This window comes from Harpegnathos saltator, unplaced genomic scaffold (genome assembly GCF_003227715.2).
Source record: "Harpegnathos saltator strain DR-91 unplaced genomic scaffold, Hsal_v8.6 scaffold60, whole genome shotgun sequence".
Classification (NCBI taxonomy): Eukaryota; Metazoa; Arthropoda; class Insecta; order Hymenoptera; family Formicidae; genus Harpegnathos; species Harpegnathos saltator.
The window spans coordinates 951512-969730 of NW_020230427.1; the positions used below are offsets into that span (position 1 = coordinate 951512).

Sequence of the window (18219 nt, forward strand, 5' to 3'; positions counted from 1 at the left end):
TGCCTTCCAGCCGTGGCCGAATATTTTGTAGATCAGCAGAAATATTTTTACCCGATTCTGCTGCACATGGTCCTTGTTGTTCTGTTCGGAGTAACTACAATGGTAGCCACCGAAACGCTTTACATGTCATATACACAACACGCGTGCGGAATGTTTCATATCGTCAGGTAAAACGGAGCTCAACGGTACTTCAACTTGTTAACTGTGATCACAACGAGTTAGGGGACTCGAATTTACTTACGAAATAATGAGAATTTTGCAATGTCCTCACTTTTTTATATTTATTAGGTGTACAAATGAATAATCCAAAATTTTTAGCTAAATTTAAGTTTTGTTTTAAAAGAAAGTAAAACAAATTTGTTAATCAAAGTATTCGCCGTTGTTTTCTAGAACTTTAAGCCACATTTCAGGCAGCTGATGAATTTCATGTCGGAAAAATGTTGTGTCACTTGTGTGCTTTGGGACACGATAAAGTCGTCAAGCCGTTCTCGAATCTCATCCACTGATTTGAAGTGCGTATCGGACAAAGCATGTTGCATCGACCAAAACAAGTGGTAATCGATAAGAGCGATGTCTGGTGAATACGTCAGATACTGCATGAGCTTCCCTACCAAGACTCATTATGATGTCTTTTGTCGTAGAAACAATATGTGGCCTAATGTTATCATGCAACAATTTCACAGTTCTCTTTTGCCACTATACGGGCGTTTTCGTTCTAATTCTTGATTCAAACAGATTGGTATTGATAGCGGTCCGTAGTGTAATTGTTTCATTTTAATAGTTCATAATAAATCACGCCTTTCATATCCCACCAAATGCAGAGCAGAATCTTTTTTCCGAAGTGTTTTGACTTTGCGACCGATGTTGGTGGTTCGCTGGGATTTACCCGTGATTTTCTGCGTTTCAGATTGTCATAGAGTATCCTATTTCTTATCGTCCGTAATAATTTTCCACAAGAAAGACTTTCTACGCTACTTATTGAGAAGAAAAAGACGCACTGCCACTCGTTGATTTTTGTTGGCTTCAGTGAGTTCCCATGTGGAACCCATTTTCCTTCTTTCCGAATCTTCCTCATCTCGTGTAGGTGTTTGGAAATAGTTTGTTGCGTTACTCCTAACTGTTCTGCAAGTTCTTTTTGCGTTTGTGCTGAATTCTTAGCGAGCAGTTGCTTCAAATCATTGTTGCCATACTTCCGAGAGCCTCCAGGACGTTCTTTGTCACTCAGACTGAAATCGCCGCTTTCAAACCGTCTAAACCAAAATGCACACACATCGTACAACACCTTCGCCGAGAAAAGAACAAATTAATTCGCATGCTCTTGCAACATTTTTCCCTTGTTGGAATTCGTAAAGAAGAAAAGTATCGGACGGATATGCACCTTATCTGTTGCCATTTTTCACTATACTGAACTGAATAATTTTTGAGGTTATGTTGAGCCTTGTGCCATATTAAATGTAATTTTTAATAGCTATATGTCAACATAACCGTAAAAAAGCGGGAAATTTGATTATTTGAAACTTAATTTCTTAGTCGCTTAAAAAAGTTTGGATTATTCATTTGTACATCTAATATCATGTATTATATCTGTTAATTATACATTATACTTATTTACTCCGTCTCCTATCTAGATCTATCTCCAGTTCAAGTTTAAATTCGTTAAATTCGAGTTTCTGATTAAAAAACGACCCGATTAATAGGTCGATTAGCGTTGTTTAAATAATGTGCACGGTGTCCGAAACTTGCTAGTCGCGTTATACTCTTTCAGCACTCGCATAGAACAGGTGCTACGCGGAGGTGCAACGCGAGATGCAGTATCCGTTGCCGAGAGGAATTTGATGATGTGTCATGGAATAATTGATGCTGTCAATATACACAAAAAAGCAATCGAGTTCGTAATTATTGTTAATTTGACCGAAAAAAGAATCTCCTTCGCGGCTCATAGTTGCGATTTTCTCTCGTTACTTACTACTGAGATATGTGATTCCGCCCGTAAAAGAAATCGCGCGAATTTTTGACACGCGTAATAACCAACGATGATAGGCAACACGTATTCATGCGACGTGTATTGTTATTCAAGATTTATAGAAATGGCTAAGACGAATTTTGCGTTTGCGTATATGATGGCATTGCCGCTGGGTGTGCTGTCACTGAGCATTAATCTGTATCGCGTGAGTAATTACTGATATATTTACTGACGCCGATAAGATCGAATGATTAACATATCTCGAGTAAATGTTGCTCGACGCAACATCTGCGTACATCGTTTGCACGCAACCGTAAACATATTCCTCGTGAAATGCAAACTGATCGCCGTGTGCCGCAGCTCTCTCGGCTGATAATGACCGACAATTACCACGAGACGATCATCAGCAGCGTGTTCATCTCAGGTCACTTTTGGTACATATTCTTCTGCAACTATATAGGACAGGAAGTGATCGATCACAGCGGCGATATTTTCTACAAAATGTGAGTAACGCGTATGTTCGAAATCTCGGAAATATCCAGTCGCGTGATTGACGGTCACGGTCATTTTTTTAGCTATAACGCACGATGGTATGCGTCTTCGTTGAAAGCGCAAAAGTTATTGTTGCTCGTGATGCAAAGAAGTATGCGACATTGCACGATCATTATGGGCGGCTTGTTCGTACCATCGTTAGAAGGATTCGCCACGGTAAACATCGAATGAAATTAAAGAGAAAATATTGCAGCGGTCTACTTTTGATCAAATTTTGTCTTAGATCCATCAAAAACTTTCTGTTTTAGCTCACAAACATGTCGGTTTCATACTTCATGGTTATACATTCCGTCAGTTGATCACGTTCGCAAAATAAAACTTGCCACTCCAGTCCAGAACATATAGTATTTCACGATGCAAATAATTTTTGTCACAAGTGTAACACTACGAGTACGAGAAATACAACTAATCCAGAAAGCTGTATCAATTGCTATGCATAAAATAAGTGCAAATATTACACAATTGTGTTACCTGTGTGTCATTTCTCAATTTTTCATTCAAACCTTCTGCGTAAAATGCGACACTGATTATTGTCCTGTTATCAGTTACATTGTAGTAATACGCAGTGAGTTCTTTTGTAACGATAGTTTCGGAAACAATGCGACAACGCGACTCTTCTCCGCGCGCGGCAACGAAGAAATGCAAATGAACAACTACAGGAGTGAGAAACGAATGCGAAGGCGCCTGCGTCGGAATAGAACGAAGACAATCGCGTGTATACCAATGCCACCGGCGATGATACATTATTTATATATAATTTGGTCAATTCGCCGTTGCTTGTTTCCATTATCGTATAATGCATAATAATGAAATTGTCTTTTTGGCAAACTCGCAGAACAACAACCGCGTTATTCTCCCCGCGAACATCGTTTTTCGCACTATTCACAACTTCTCTAGCATTTCTCGGAAAGAAAATATAACGCGTAAAATAAAATAAAAAGCGTTAGAGAGAAGACTCATCATAGTAGAGAAGCCTCGTCGTGCGAGCTATCGATGGAATAGTATTCCGAGTATCGCGCGGACATGGACTTTACTGTAAATTACAAAGCGGGTCAAATACTGTTATCGTCGCTCGGTCTATGGCCATATCAAAAACGACGCACGAAATACATCCGCTGCACTTTACTGACCCCCTTTCTCTTATCTTCCGCGATTTTTCAGGTTCGTCGTTTACAATCAATCGAGCAAGCATTAGTTTAAAACTACTGCAGTGCCTATTTAGAAATGGTTCCTTCCATTTTTTTACATGAATATGTTGCATAGTTGAAAATTTATATTTTAAACTTGTTATACATTATTAAATATTATTGATGTATATATAGGGTGTCTTAAAAATACCGAATCCCTCGGATAACTTTACAGGATCAAGTTTCATGAAAAACTTTAAATACAAAAGTTGTAGAAAATTGAATAACGGACTTGATGGTGATCTTGAATTTGACCTTGGCCATGACCTTCAAGGTCATTTGGAGGTCAACTTGCGTTTTTTGAATGGGAACCCTTATTTTTTATTACATTGTTTTTTTTTACCAATTAATTTGAACAACTGTTGTCTAAAACATTTTTTTATTTGCTTAATATTTTTTGAGATGTTTGAGGAAAACTTGATAACTTTTTCAATATTTAACTTACGATATCTCGCTAACTATTTGTCGGAAGAAAAAGTGGTACTAAACTTTCTTGCTTTATTTAGTCTCAAGAAGATATTGTTACAATAGTGCCCTGATTTTTGTTAATTTGATGATTTTGAAATCTCCAAAAGTCAGTAAGTTAACAAAAGTCAGGGCGCTATTGTAACAATATATTCTTGAGACTAAATAAAGCAAGAAAGTCTAGTACTACTTTTTCTTCCGACAAATAGTTAGCGAGATATTGTAAGTTAAATATTTAAAAAGTTATCAAGTTTTCCTCAAATATCTCAAAAAATATTAGGCAAATAAAAAAAATGTTTTAGACAAAAGTTGTTCAAATTAATTGGTAGAAGAAAACAATATAATAAAAAATAAGGATTCCTATTTAAGAAACGCAAGTTGACCTCCAAATGACCTTGAAGGTCATGGCCAAGGTCAAATTCAAGGTCACCCTCAAGTTCGTTATTCGATTTTCTACAACTTTTATATTTAAAGTTTTTTATGAAAACTTGATCCTGCAAAGTTACCCGGGGGTTCCCATATTTTTAAGACACCCTGTATCTTCTCGCCCTTCTACTCCTATATTAGTTGTTACTAGTCTTATTTAGAATATGTAGTACAAATTTTTAATTTCACATATTCGTATATCATACCATATCACTTTTTACAATAGTCGAAATTTCAGGACATAGTATTTATATTAGATTTACGGACCATCAGATATTGAACTAATACATGTATGGTTCGAAGAGATATTTATCGTCGGTAAAAAATATATGTTTAATTTCAGATGTCACCGCTTGTTGTTAACGAATTTAGCGTGGATATTCTTTTAAACGTTTTCTCAGTCTGCGTTCCTACTATATTTCATATATGCAAATATTATAATATGATTCTTAATGGCTATAAAGTAAGTTGTGAATTTTATGAGACGACAAACTAGATCGAGTTTACGACGATAAACTATATCTCAAGAGATTCGATCGTTTTTATTCGGATTTAACCAAATATATGGCTCGCTGATATACCATTTTAGGTGAAAATACTTATAAAGAGAATTAAAGATGACTGGAAATCTTTGAAGGATGAAGAAGAATTTCGAATTATACAAGAACGCGCTAAAGTCGGGAAAACCATTACAATCATCGCGATAAGTGAGTAATAGAATTAAGTTGTGAGATATTAAAAGTTATAACTCAAAAACCCGAAGTAAAATTAAGGAGAACGTTGAATTATATATATGTTGCAGCGTTTATATACGTATGTCTATTTATATTTCTATTGGCATATTTATCACCCACTATTCTCGACGCCATAATGCCGTTAAATGGATCGCGCAAGCCGATATTCAATATTCCATTCGCAATGGAAAAATATATTCATTGGGAGAAGTTTGTTTATGTGCTACAATTATACACATCGTTGATGGTCTTTTTCACCATTTCCTCAATATTAGCTACAGAAGTGCTAGCCTTAGCGTGTATGCAACACACATGTGCAATGTTTATGATCACCAGGTAACGAATCTTCAAACAATAATAATAAAAAAATAGTAAATATAGAAATAGGATAGTAATAGTAGAAATAATGAAAATTATTTTTGATTCGATATGCAACATGCTGTTGCATGCTTCCAGTTATCGAATCAAACGTGCTGTGAACAAAAATCAAACAAAATTATCGTTAAGTCTTGCCAAAAACCCTAATGACTATAAAAGTATCACAGAGGCCATCGATTGTCACCAAAGAGCTATCGAGTTCGGTATCATATTTTATATACTTTATATATATACACATATATATATATATACCATATATATATATATATATATATATATATATATATATACACAAAATGAGGAAAGAGTCCCGGACCGGTAAAATATCTCGAAAACTAAGCGTTTTAGAAAAAAATGTTTCGAACAAAAGTTGTATGATTTTAAGGGAGACATAAAACAACTATATCATTTTATTTACAAATGGTACCATTTTCGAGATATTCACTGATTATTACTTTTCTTAAATGGAAATCCCAATTTTTACTACACCATCTTTTTCTACCAATTAATTTAAACAACTTTTGTCTGAAATATTTTTTTATTTGCCTAATAGTTTTTGAGATATTTAAGGAAAACTTAACAACTTTTTCAATATTTAATTTGCGATATCTCGCTAACTATTTGTCGAAAGAAAAAGTGGTATTAAACTTTTTTGCTCTATTTAGTCTCAAAAATATATTGTTACAATAGCACCCTGACTTTTGTTAATTTGATGATTTTGAAATTTCCAGAAGCCTGTAAGTTATTGAAAGTCAGGGCGCTGTTGTAACAACATATTCTTGAGATTAAATAGAGCAAAAAAGTCTAGTATCACTTTTTCTTTTGACAAATAATTAGCAAGATATCGCGAGTTAAATATTGAAAAAGTTATCAAGTTTTCCTCAAATATCTCAAAAAATATTAAAGAAATAAAAAAATGTTTTAGACAAAAGTTGTTCAAATTAGCTAGTAGAAAAAGATGGTGTAATAAAAAATTAGGGTTTCCATTTAAGAAAAGTAATGATCAGTGAATATTTCGAAAATAGTGCATTTATAAACAAAATGATATAGTTGTTTTATGTCTCCCTTGAAATAATACAACTTTTGTTCGGAATATTTTTTTCTAAAACGCTTTTCGAGATATTTTACCAATCCTTGATTTTTTCCTCATCCTATATATATATACATATATATACATATATATAGGAATTAATAATTTATAAAAAAATAATGCAATAAGCGAAAATAACACAATATTCCAGAATGATATACTATCTTGTTACTGTTCAAGATTCAACAATTTCTTCAGATCTATATCCGGAATAATCTATTTGATTTTAATTCCTCTGATCATTATATCGTTAAGCATTAATACATATTACGTAAGTTTCTAGATGTTAACAATCGAGTCGTTGACAACATATAACCTATTTTTTAACATTACGTGTTTCGTAGTTTTGCCGATACGTTTTGTCGAGTAATATCAGCGATGGAATCTTTTGCTTTTTTATCCTTTTGGCGTACGTCCTCTATATGTTCTTCAACAACTTCATCGGTCAGCAAATAATAGACTACAGCCAATTCGTGTTTGAGACAATGTAAATGTAGCTTAAAAACACGTATTTATCTCCAAGATCAATAATTACGAATGATCTATTAATTACCATGAACTAATCTACGACTTTGTAGATGCAACACCCGATGGTACGCGACTTCTATATATACACAAAAATGTCTTCTGCTGATGATGGAGAGAAGTATGAAGGGTTCTAATTTGATAGTCGGTGGTCTCTTCGTGCCATCTTTCGAAGGTTTTGCTACGGTAAAACAAGAAAGTATTATCCATGGAGGATATGTAACAAAATCCTTTTCTATTTTGTTTAGAAGAGACACGTGTAATGTTTCAGCTCATCAGCACGTCGCTGTCATATTTTATGGTGATTTATTCCACACAACAGTTATAATAGTGGAGTCGAGAGACATGTGATAACGATGAATACAATCAACGAGTACTCTCGTATTTTTACAAGAAGAGGCATGCTATGTTAAATAGCAAGAAACTAACGTGTCTAAAATTTTAGAAACACTTATCTAATTTTAAGTATTTTAAGTATATTCACTTAAGCCTAAATGTCATACGCGCTAATCTATTTCTAAATCCAAATAATCCAAATAATCCAAATAAATAGCTTAAATTTAAACATTCCGTATGATTCTACTCGTTTCGTTCGTTAGATCCTATCATGTAAGATAATCGATGGTTCTCATAATTTATTGCAAAAATTGGTTGTTCAAAAGTACGCGTGAAAATGAACGTGCAATTCACATTTCAATAGGCAGCAAACACCACCGATTCCATCGCTTAACAGATTGCACAGGTTTAAAGATGTATTTCGAGAGCACGCAACGCGCGATCGGTTGTTCTGATCGTTTTGAACCACGAAGAAGAAGCGCTCCATTATAAATTGTGATTTCAGTCCCGACAAGCGCGGATACTTGAACAGGCTCCTTCGACATCCACCACTACCACGCAGTACCTGTTATCTAAACTACGAGCGTAATGTCTCTATTCCACGAGGAGCTCCCTAGCTAGAGGCACTACCGGCATCGCCGGCAAGTACGAAGAACGCATGCGACTCGTTGCGCACAAATCTCCTCGGGTACGCCGAGGCAGGAATTAGCGCATTCTCCAGCGTGTTTCACAGCTGTCTGCCGGTGTGACTAGTTTGTATAATAGCACGTTCGATTTACGCCATCCTGACCGGTCTGATTTTAATTGAGCTCAAGTTTTACGTGCTTCTATCCTACTGCGAAACGTATTCGCATTCCGATAAATATTCCCGACTAGAACTTCGCAAAGTATGAAATACGAAGAGGGAAGTCAAGAATGCTTATTTCTGTTACGAGTAAAACTTTTAAATATATTTCTAATTGAAGACGAGGAAAATAAGGATTAAAGTGTTGATAGCACTGATTTACAGATAACTAGATCCTAGATAATTAGATACTAGACGCAAAAATACGAAAACTGTCAAGTATAGTGTCGAGAATAGCGTTCGATAAGAAATATCTCAAAGATGAAAAGAAATTTTATATCTTACACGATCTCTGAGAATATCTTCGGGTTTAAGAAAAGATATTTGAAGATACATATTTTTATCTATTATTATATTTCCTGTCTTAGAGCATTCTTTTTTGCGTCATTAAGAAACCTAGTTTAGATGATGTTTCCATCGAGAACAAGACGAATAAGATGCAGAAGCTGGAGCAGCTGGAGAAAGAGAGAGGAGGGTGGGGAGAGGGAGGAGAGAGAGGGGAAGAAAAAGCGAAAGAGGCCTCTTTCTTTCGACCTCCGTAGCTCTCCAGGCCGAAAGATCTACGATCTCTTAGTGCATTCTCTGCCAGTCTCGTTAAATACGTTCTCTTCCAGCCAAAACCTTCGTCTTATCCCCTACGTAACGGATGTGCGGTAGCCCCGTGAGGGATAGACTGTCGAGCAAGGAACGTGCGTAATGCGTCAAGATTCTCTCGATGTTCCTAGTGTTCGACAAGAATGTCGAGTATCAACGCGCAAACCATGAAACGCTGTAAAACATCAGATATTCACAATTATGTAATCACGAGATAGTCGCAAATTCGTTATCTCGAAAGTCATCCCTTCAACGTCAACGTGTAACAGCGGCGATGCAACAATACGCAGCATTATCGAGAGCGCAATACTTTTTCTCCCTCTGCCTCCTCACGACAGTTTGGTGAGATAAACGAACCTCTAGCTGGGAAAATTCCATCGTTACTTCCTTTGTTATTTTGCATCGGCTAGCCTAGGAAGGCGAACTATCGCACGCGCGCGGGGTTTCCGGCGAAACTGGGGCGTGTATAAACGCTTGTCGAAACTTGTTACTTGCGCGAGAGCTTTCGTGACTATCTGCCGAGTAGTACAGGCTTGTACAAGTTGCCTTTACAAGTGGCACAAAAGCACGCGAGAGTCTCTCTGCCGCGTTCGAGTTTATAACGTGTCTCGCGTAATGCAGCCGCATAACCACGCCGATAATTGCATCCGCGAATTTCGTTTTCCTCTCGCGAGGCTGCTCCGTGAAGGAAATCCATAAAGGGCCGTGATTGTAACTTGAGTGATGCAGTAACGTTGGTGTTAATATCGCGTTGGTATCCGCTGATGAGAAGCAAAACGAAGATACGACGGTAAACAAGCTCGATCTGTCGCAGCCGATTTCAGTATGATATCCGAGGAACACGCCGTGTCAATTCGACCTACAGACGCTCGCGATGAACGACAATTTAATTAACGAGCGTAAAGATCTCGGGGGAAGGATTAACGGGAAAAACTGAGCGGATAGAAGCGCGAGATGAAAACAATGAGCGCAATACGAATTATCGTACTGTAGAAACGCCTTCCAATCTCCTTTTCATCCGCATGCGTTACCTTCTCCCGCAGTGTAATTTCATCCCTCTAAAGTCGTGCAACTTCAGCGAGCGATGCGGTCACGAGGCCGAACAGTGACCTGTACTTAAGGTCGTGTTACATTTACGAGAGAGGCCTTAAGTTACCGAACTTGTGTGGCTCGTTTCGCTGCGCGCAACACGTAACGGATAGAATGGAGTTGCGGCGAAATTGCAACTGGCTTTATTGCCTTCGCCCTTATTTTCACTCTTCGCCTTAATTGCGCCTCCGATTTCGCCTCGAAAAAAAAAGAGGAAAACATCGAACTGTTTTTATACTTGCGAAATCAACTACGGACGTTGTTGCGTTAATTCGCAACGCGAAGGCGAGCGATTATATGCGCAAATATGCACGTCCAACGAACGCGGAGCGAAGATCCTACGATGAGTTTTCGCGTTTTCGCGCCGTTTGATTGAAAGCGCACTGAGTGTCTCTCTCGTTCTCGTGTGAATCGATACGATATTGGGAAGTTACTGTGTGCATCGCGATTTCATGGTGTGCCGAAAGCGACGTTGACTTCCCGGCACGGGCAAGATGAACGAGCGGTAATTTACGAAGCCACGATTAGGTTTCGCGCCGGAATGCCCATTGCCTGCGGCCCATTGGCCATTGTACGCAAAAGAGATACGCGAACCGATAGGAGATCTTATACGGGACTGACAACGTGTCTACGAAGTGGTGAGGACGGAGGGTGAGATTAGGAGAGATCGAGGGTGTCCGACGTGCCGCTGAGTTAGTGGAAAATAGCGTGACGCCTAGTCGGCGTCTTGTCCGGCTTTATTTCAACCGACGACTCCACTCCCGGAATCAATGAGATAGGAATCAAATCGGAGAACCGTGAAATCACAACTCTGGTGACACGCAAAACTCGCTACTTTGTAAATCTACATTATTCTCTCCCTCTCCCCTCTCCGCCAACGATTTCCTACACTCCGATACAACAAACAATATTTTCGCTGGATCATGCCAAGATTATGGCGCTTTATAAGTTTTCGAGCGAATATGAAATGATTATTGTTTTCCTTCTGTTCACTAAATCCTTGAAATCTTGGTCTCTTCTTAAATCTTAATACTTTGACAGCTGGACTCACATATACGGGAGTTCACTGAGCCAGCAGCTACCGGCCAACTTCACATATACATGAGTTGATTTAGTTTAAAAATTTTTTAAATTTATTCGTAAACTTAAAGAAAATATTCTTAAAAATGTGTGAAAGTGACTTCTTACAGAAAAGCATTCAAATATTGAGTGTCTACACTCAGTTGTTCGAATTTACTTTCAAATGTGAATGTATACACTCAAATTTGACAATGGAGTGAGATTATAGTCAGAAGGATGAGAAATCTACTATTGAAATAATTACGCCTTTTTATTTACTAAATACTAATTATTATTATTAGTTTGAATTTGCAACAACATGTCAACAGCACGCCTTCAATTTGTAACAAAGCTTACAAAAGGTGCCGGCGGCAGCCAGTAGTTTTCGACATTGTACGCCGGCGGCAAGGGAAAACTTTTTTGTGAAACGTGCGGCCGTCAAAGTGTTAAGTTTCCCTAGTTTCTCTTTTTGCCTTGAATATAAGATGTAATAAAATGTGCAGTGACCATATCACGATGATGGATATACAAGATGTATCCAACTTGGAATTTTGATCAGATATGCTTGATATTGGAAAAGATGATAGGATGAATGAAAAATAATCCTAATTAAGTCAGACCTTGTAATGTCCTGATGATAATTGAGTAAGGGAAATCTTTGTAAGATTATAATGATTGGATATACAAAGTGTTCGATAATTAGCTGCCAACTTAAAGTGTGAAGATAAATTGGGTTAAGACAAATATAAAAGTCCCATATCGTTTTGCGAGATTTGCAATAATTATCGAGTTATTAATGACAGAAATCTGAGGAGTGGACACGCACCGACATAGATGACTGGAGAAGTATTGCAGCTGCTCAGGCCACAGCACGGCATATGGGACTTTTATATTTGTCTTAACCCAATCTACCTTCACACTTCGGGTTGGCAGTTAATTACCAGACACCATGTATATTAGAATCCATATTAGGATCTTAATGTTAGAACCTAGTTTAGTTGACCGGATCCTTGTAGGAATTCTTATCCATTATAACTAATGTGACTTGCACTATCAGATTTTAACGAATTATAGTTGATTATTCTCTTCCCTTGATAGCTCATAAAAATAGCCGTAAAATTAACGTGACATTGGATTTCCTTAAATTTAAATTCCTTAAATTTAATTTCCTTAAATTTCCTTAAATTTATTTTAAACTATTTTGCTGTTTGGAGATTAACTATTAGGTCAATCAGAAAGTTCCGCCCGTTTTCTTGCAAAACGTATGGCTTTATTTAAGAAACAAAATGAAAAAGTACATCAATCAAAGTATTGTCCATCGTTAGCGATGACTTTTTCCCATCTTTCGGTCAGCAAGCGAATTCCGCGGCAAAAGAATGACTCATCTTTGGAGGCTATCCAGTCAGAGACCCATTTTTCGACGTTTTCATAAGAATTGAAGCATTCCTCAGCAAGTGCGTATGCCATCGACCGAAACAAGTGGTAGTCAGAAGGGGCACAGTCTGGTGAATAAGCCGCATGAGGTAACACTTCCCACCGAAATGCTTCTAACGTTTCCTTGACAGATTTTGTGACGTGAGGCTGAGCATTGTCATGAAGCAATATCACTTTATGCTGTCTCGTTTCATATTCTCGTCGTTTTTCATGCAATGCTCGGCTCAAACAGATCATTTGTTCTCTACAGAGATCCCCTGTGATTGTTTGATCACTTTTGAACAGTTCATGGTACAGCACACCCTTCTGACCCTCCAAATACAGAGTATTGACTTCTTTCCGTGGATATTCCGCTTTGGCGTCGATGTTGAGGGTTGCCCAGAACCGCAAATAGTTTTTCAACGTTTGGGATTGTCAAAATAAATTCATTTTTCATCCTCAGTGATGATACGATGTGAAACCCCTCTCTTTGTTGCCTAGCGAGCAGAATTTCGCACGTGGTTTTTCGCCTTTCAATCTCTCTTGGCTTCAGTTCATATGGGACCCATTTTCCTTCCTTGTAAACCTTTCCTAAGGCTTTCAAACGATCGGAAATGACAAATTGAGCACAATTTAATGTTTCTGCAAGTTGCTTTTGCGTTTGACATGGGTCTTCATCCACTATTGCCTGCAATTCTTCGTCTTCGAATACTCTTGGCCGTCCAGAACGCTCTTTATCCTCTACATCAAAATCACCAATTTTAAAGCGTCAAAACCATTCTCTGCATGTTTTATCAGAAGGAGCATTATCACCATAAACTTCCACAAGCTTTCGATGAGCTTCAGCTGTAGTTTTCTTCCAATTGAAGCAAAAGATTAACACTTTGCGCAAATGACGCTTATTTGGCTCGAATTTCGACAGTTTCGATGCAGTGAAAAACAATGTTATTGATGCAAACGTATACTTTTATGTACTGAATGTTATTGACAGATGTCAAAACAAACTATTAAGCTTCGTTTAGACATTACAGGTTAACGACAGTTCTAGCTATAGCTACTTGTCACTAAACGGACGGAACTTTCCAATTTACCTAATATTATAATGTTTCATTGAAAATCTAAAAGCAACCATAGAATCACACACACACACATATATATATATACACACACATGTACATACACACATATACACACACTGTTCGCTAATGTATATTGTACCAATTGTCGCATATCTAATGTTGTTACGTTATTCAATGTTTATTTATTCAATGTTAATATGTAATAATGTTCTGCAAAAACTCTATAAGAATACATTATATAATCATTAATCGTAAGAATATTGTCGGAACTATTGGGATTGTTACGTGCTGCTCGATTATCAAAGTTAAGCAACATTTTTACCACGGTCAAGACAATGGAATATGACCACTCGCGCCGCTTGAAATTGAAATGCCGGAAAGGATGCGCGACGTTTCAGAGTGTGTGTGTGCGTGTGTATGTGTCAATTGTTCAGTTCTAACGGTCGTGAGACGTAAGAAAATTGGGGATCATTTTTTTATTATAAACACATACATTGATTCCTTGAGTAATTAGTTCGATATTTGTCGATTAGTTCGATTCGTAATTTGAAACGATAATAAATTCGAGTCGAAGGCAGCTCTATACTTATACGTTTTCAACGTCGAATCAATCTGAATATTGATATTGGGTTTCTGATGTTGATTCGACACGTTATATGAATCAAATATTTTTAACTAGGCAGAGAAACTTTAATCTGAAATAAAATATGAGAAAGATAATTTATTCAATAAGATAATTTAATAAGAACCTGACTATGAATCCTTAATAAGATCCTAATATCCACGCTGCGTTACATGACTACTAGGACCTAATAATATTACCTTATCAGGATCTAATGACCAAATGAGATTAATCTGATCAAGACCATGGGATAAATTTCTAGTTGAGTAATAAAAAAAGATTACGAAATTGTTATATTTATATCGCGAGTCAGCAAAATGATTTATACAAATATCGTGAATTATAATCAAAGAGAGAGAGAGAGAGAGAGAGAGAGAGAGAGAGAGAGAGAGAGAGAGAGAGAGAGAGAGAGAGAGAAAGAGGGAGAGAGAGAGAAAAAGAGAGAGAGAGAGAGAGAGAGAGAGAGAGAGAGAGAGAGAGAGAGAGAGAGAGAGAGAGAGAGAGAGAGAGAGAGAGAGAGAGAAAGGTAGACAGGAAGAAAGAAAGGTGAAAAAATGGTTGCTGGGGAAAAATACGCTTGCCCAATACTAATTCTCAGCGAAGCTTTAAGATCATTAGGCATGCTACGTTTCGAGCACCTGAATTGAAGCAGTAGCAGCATAGGTAATTAAAGGCTCGCGTGTTAAACATCAACGGCTCATCAGATGCGTTATGGCACGCATGCATGTGCGCGAGAGAGAAATATGGTTGTACGGATTGTATCGCGTGTGCACGCGATTGCGAATATCAATGCAGTCACGTGAAATATAACGTTTTCATTAAAACTTACCAGCGTTATTAGCAGCTATGCTAATTCGAACGCGAGATGTTACCGCAAGAAGATAGACGTTGCCATCAAGAATAACGGACAAGAAAAGAAGAACGAGACGGGCAATCAAAGAGAAAAAAAGGAAGAAAGAAAAAAGAGAGAAGTAGAGATGAAAAAAGACGAGGAGAAACGATATTCGAGTGACGATAATCTACTTAGGTGCATATTACTGTCCACCAGTCATTAAATATAATAGAAATGTCGGACGAAAATTTTATTCCTATCTACGCCTTCGTTTTATGGTCTTCGCAAAAGTCGTTGCGGCATTACAAAATCACCTAATTATGCGTTTCAATATCCCATCGCCAAAGGCCGAATCTGATTATGCGTTAACCAAACACCTGCTCCTTAACGAGTAGAGACCTTAATAAGAACGTAGCGTCAAGTTCTAGGTAAACGCGTCAATCAGCCACGCCTGACGAACCGGAAAGGATAGCAGAGCAATACAACACACACACATACATATATGATGACCAAAGTAACATCACTCTCGTCCTTTAGAGATAAAGACCTCATAAACCAAAGATCGACCGGTTAATGCGTGAGCCACAAGCTTATTTTCCTTTTCTCCCACGTGAGAAAGTTTCGATAAACATATCGCCAAATATCGGACAGGAATTGTGGCTTTCATAAGTTATTTTCTTAAAACGCAACATTCGGTGTTAAGAGGTTAGCCTACCTTGGACGAGTTAAAATTATTGTTATTTTCGAGAATTTTTTCAGAAGACGTAACAAAAGAAACACAAAAATGAAAATAAGGTATTTATTAAGCAACTCTCAAAAAGAAAGCTCTTTAAAGGAAATTCTTTAAAGGAAAAAGGATTTTTTTTTATAAATATTTTAAACAAAATAGCGACGTTGAAGCCGAGACACTGGAAGCCCTTTTTGACTGACGCTCTCAGCTGTATTCAGTCTCATGGCTACAGCATTGGACGTAAAACAAAAACGAAAAAATTTTTATTATCTAGACGCTAGAAACTGAAGAAGTACATATGGATTTTGGGAAATATTAAAAACTTTTTTTACAATTGACACTTTTGCACGAAATTTTTAGATCAAAACATGAAATTTGTTTTCAAGTGTTTATCATTTCCACAAAAATAAATATTTCTAAATATCCAATGCTGTAGCCGTGAGACTGAACACCACTGAGAGCATTGATCAAAAAGTGTCTCGGCTTCAACGCTGCTATTTTGTTTAAAATATTTACAAAAGAAGTATTTTTTTTCCTTTAAAGAGTTGCTTAATATATACCTTATTTTTATTTTTATATTTCTTTTGTTATATCCTCAGAAAAAATTCTCAGAAATGATAGTGATTTTTTACCCGCCCAAAGTGGCCTAATCCCTTAACGCATGGTGTTACATTAAGCGGCAAATATAATTAATCACGCGAGAACATTATGTACCGGCAAATCGCGAATATGAAAAAAAAGCAAGATATGTACAATTTGTAATTCCAAAATTCACGCGCTACGTTTAGCACACAGAGCGTAATCGACGCACAAAGACATATCGTTTACAAACTTCCCATGGCACTTCCTATCGCAGCGCGCATCATAAATGTCAATTAGCGCCGTAATACCTCGTAAACGTGAGAACAACGCCAATTTACCCGCTTTTACACGCAACGCATCATTATCTTCTCCGCCGTTCTGCGCCGAAGCGTTTTCAGATCCTCCTAATTACGGCGGCGACTACTGAACGTTTAACGAGTGCGCGGCGCGTTGTCACGCGCGACAAATTTGTCCGATGGGCCTGACAATACGCCGTCAACTTTCGACGAATCTCGTCTCGCATTGACCAACTTTCGAGAATTTTATATTTCGCATTCTTGTGTACTCGACTCGCGCCAATATCGCGCGCGCGCGCGCTTCTCATGAAGCGGAACGCGTGAAGTTCGATCTGAAATTCGTAGTTACGCCGGCTTCTTTTATTTAGTTCATTAGCGGGGAACGCAGTCGGAAACAATGAAAATTACCCGGACTCGTAATTCCGAATGACGGCGAGAGCTTTGATAACACTCTCGCAATGTTGGCGAGGCGCCTTTTTTAACTCGGTTATACCGTCGCCGGACACACTTATGCCGGCGCATGTAAAATACGCGTGCCACCTTTGTTTTACTATCTAGAATTTTTGTATGGTGTGTTTGCGGAACGCCACATGCCTGAGCCGTCTAATTATATTTCGTTCTTTTGTCGCAAAAGAGCGTTTTTTGCGCAGGCATCTCGAAAATTACATCTCGACTGTTTCGTTTGTTTCGTTTGTTTCGTGAATACGCTTATATACGTACGTGCGCGCGCGCACGTGTGTGTGTGTGTATGTATTTTCCCAGAGCACTCATTATATCCGTCGCATACGTGAGATTTTATTACGCCGCGCAATACGCGCATTCGGGCTTTTTATGAATTGTGACATTTCTGTGTCGGTGTCTTTCAGGCATTCTCGGTGTTGATATTATCCGCGGAAGTCCTCGCGCAGCTCCGCGGGAATACAGTCGCTCGAAAACTAACAATATATGCATGTGCGCAACAAGCATGAGACAACGGGCGTAAAATTAAAAGTAATTAGTCTCCGATTCCCTTGTCAGTGCAAAATTGAAAAACGCTGAAAAGTACGTTCATGCAGGAGCAAATAAAGAATCCTCATCGCTAGACAGATGAACGCAGTCGTCCTTTGACCTCGCACACCACGAGAACGATTAACGTAACCACAATCAGAATCTCCGTGTATTGCTTTTACCCGTTATCCGTGCTGAATTATGAGAAAACGCGAACGTCCAGTGATGCATATTCTACGTGCGATGCGAAACTAAGCTAAGCCAGACCAAGCCGCACACGCATGGGCACTCGCTCGGAAAAACTTTAATTGCGACTATATATATGTAACGATAATACTGACGCGTGAACGGCCTTGCTGCGAAAAGCTCACGGGAATAGCGAAAAACGCGAGTGCACGCTCGAGATGGGGAGGCGGCGCCAGCGTAAAGAGCGAAA

The 18219-nt window shown here is 38.0% G+C and overlaps 3 protein-coding genes across 4 annotated transcripts in view; all 3 read left to right on the plus strand.

The window, feature by feature from the left end:
- Nucleotides 1-18219, plus strand: part of alpha-Man-Ia (alpha-Mannosidase class I a) — a 923832-nt gene that overhangs the window by 891247 nt on the left and 14366 nt on the right. The gene's annotated exons all lie outside the window — the stretch shown is intronic.
- On the plus strand, nucleotides 22-3417 carry LOC105182723 (uncharacterized). The gene is made up of 6 exons (XM_025304316.1): nucleotides 22-167; nucleotides 1766-1888; nucleotides 2078-2168; nucleotides 2324-2466; nucleotides 2539-2671; nucleotides 2764-3417. Exons 1-6 carry the CDS (start codon nucleotides 67-69, stop codon nucleotides 2812-2814), a joined length of 642 nt encoding a protein of 213 aa, XP_025160101.1. The 5' UTR covers nucleotides 22-66; the 3' UTR covers nucleotides 2815-3417.
- Nucleotides 5403-7907, plus strand: LOC109503785 (uncharacterized). The gene is made up of 5 exons (XM_025304303.1): nucleotides 5403-5663; nucleotides 5784-5903; nucleotides 6976-7066; nucleotides 7140-7282; nucleotides 7374-7907. The coding sequence occupies exons 1-5, from the start codon at nucleotides 5464-5466 to the stop codon at nucleotides 7669-7671; spliced, it is 852 nt and encodes a 283-aa protein (XP_025160088.1). The 5' UTR covers nucleotides 5403-5463; the 3' UTR covers nucleotides 7672-7907.

What these genes read in the sequence shown, in the direction of transcription:
- LOC105182723 (XM_025304316.1), top strand. Translation starts at nt 67, where the DNA reads ATGGTCCTTGTTGTTCTGTTCGGAGTAACTACAATGGTAGCCACCGAA. An exon ending in GGAATGTTTCATATCGTCAG is followed by an intron (nt 168 to 1,765) that starts GTAAAACGGAGC and finishes ATACTCTTTCAG; the next exon opens with CACTCGCATAGAACAGGTGC. An exon ending in TGAGCATTAATCTGTATCGC is followed by an intron (nt 2,169 to 2,323) that starts GTGAGTAATTAC and finishes CGTGTGCCGCAG; the next exon opens with CTCTCTCGGCTGATAATGAC.
- LOC109503785 (XM_025304303.1), top strand. Translation starts at nt 5,464, where the DNA reads ATGCCGTTAAATGGATCGCGCAAGCCGATATTCAATATTCCATTCGCA. An exon ending in GCAATGTTTATGATCACCAG is followed by an intron (nt 5,664 to 5,783) that starts GTAACGAATCTT and finishes GCATGCTTCCAG; the next exon opens with TTATCGAATCAAACGTGCTG. An exon ending in TGTCACCAAAGAGCTATCGA is followed by an intron (nt 5,904 to 6,975) that starts GTTCGGTATCAT and finishes TTACTGTTCAAG; the next exon opens with ATTCAACAATTTCTTCAGAT.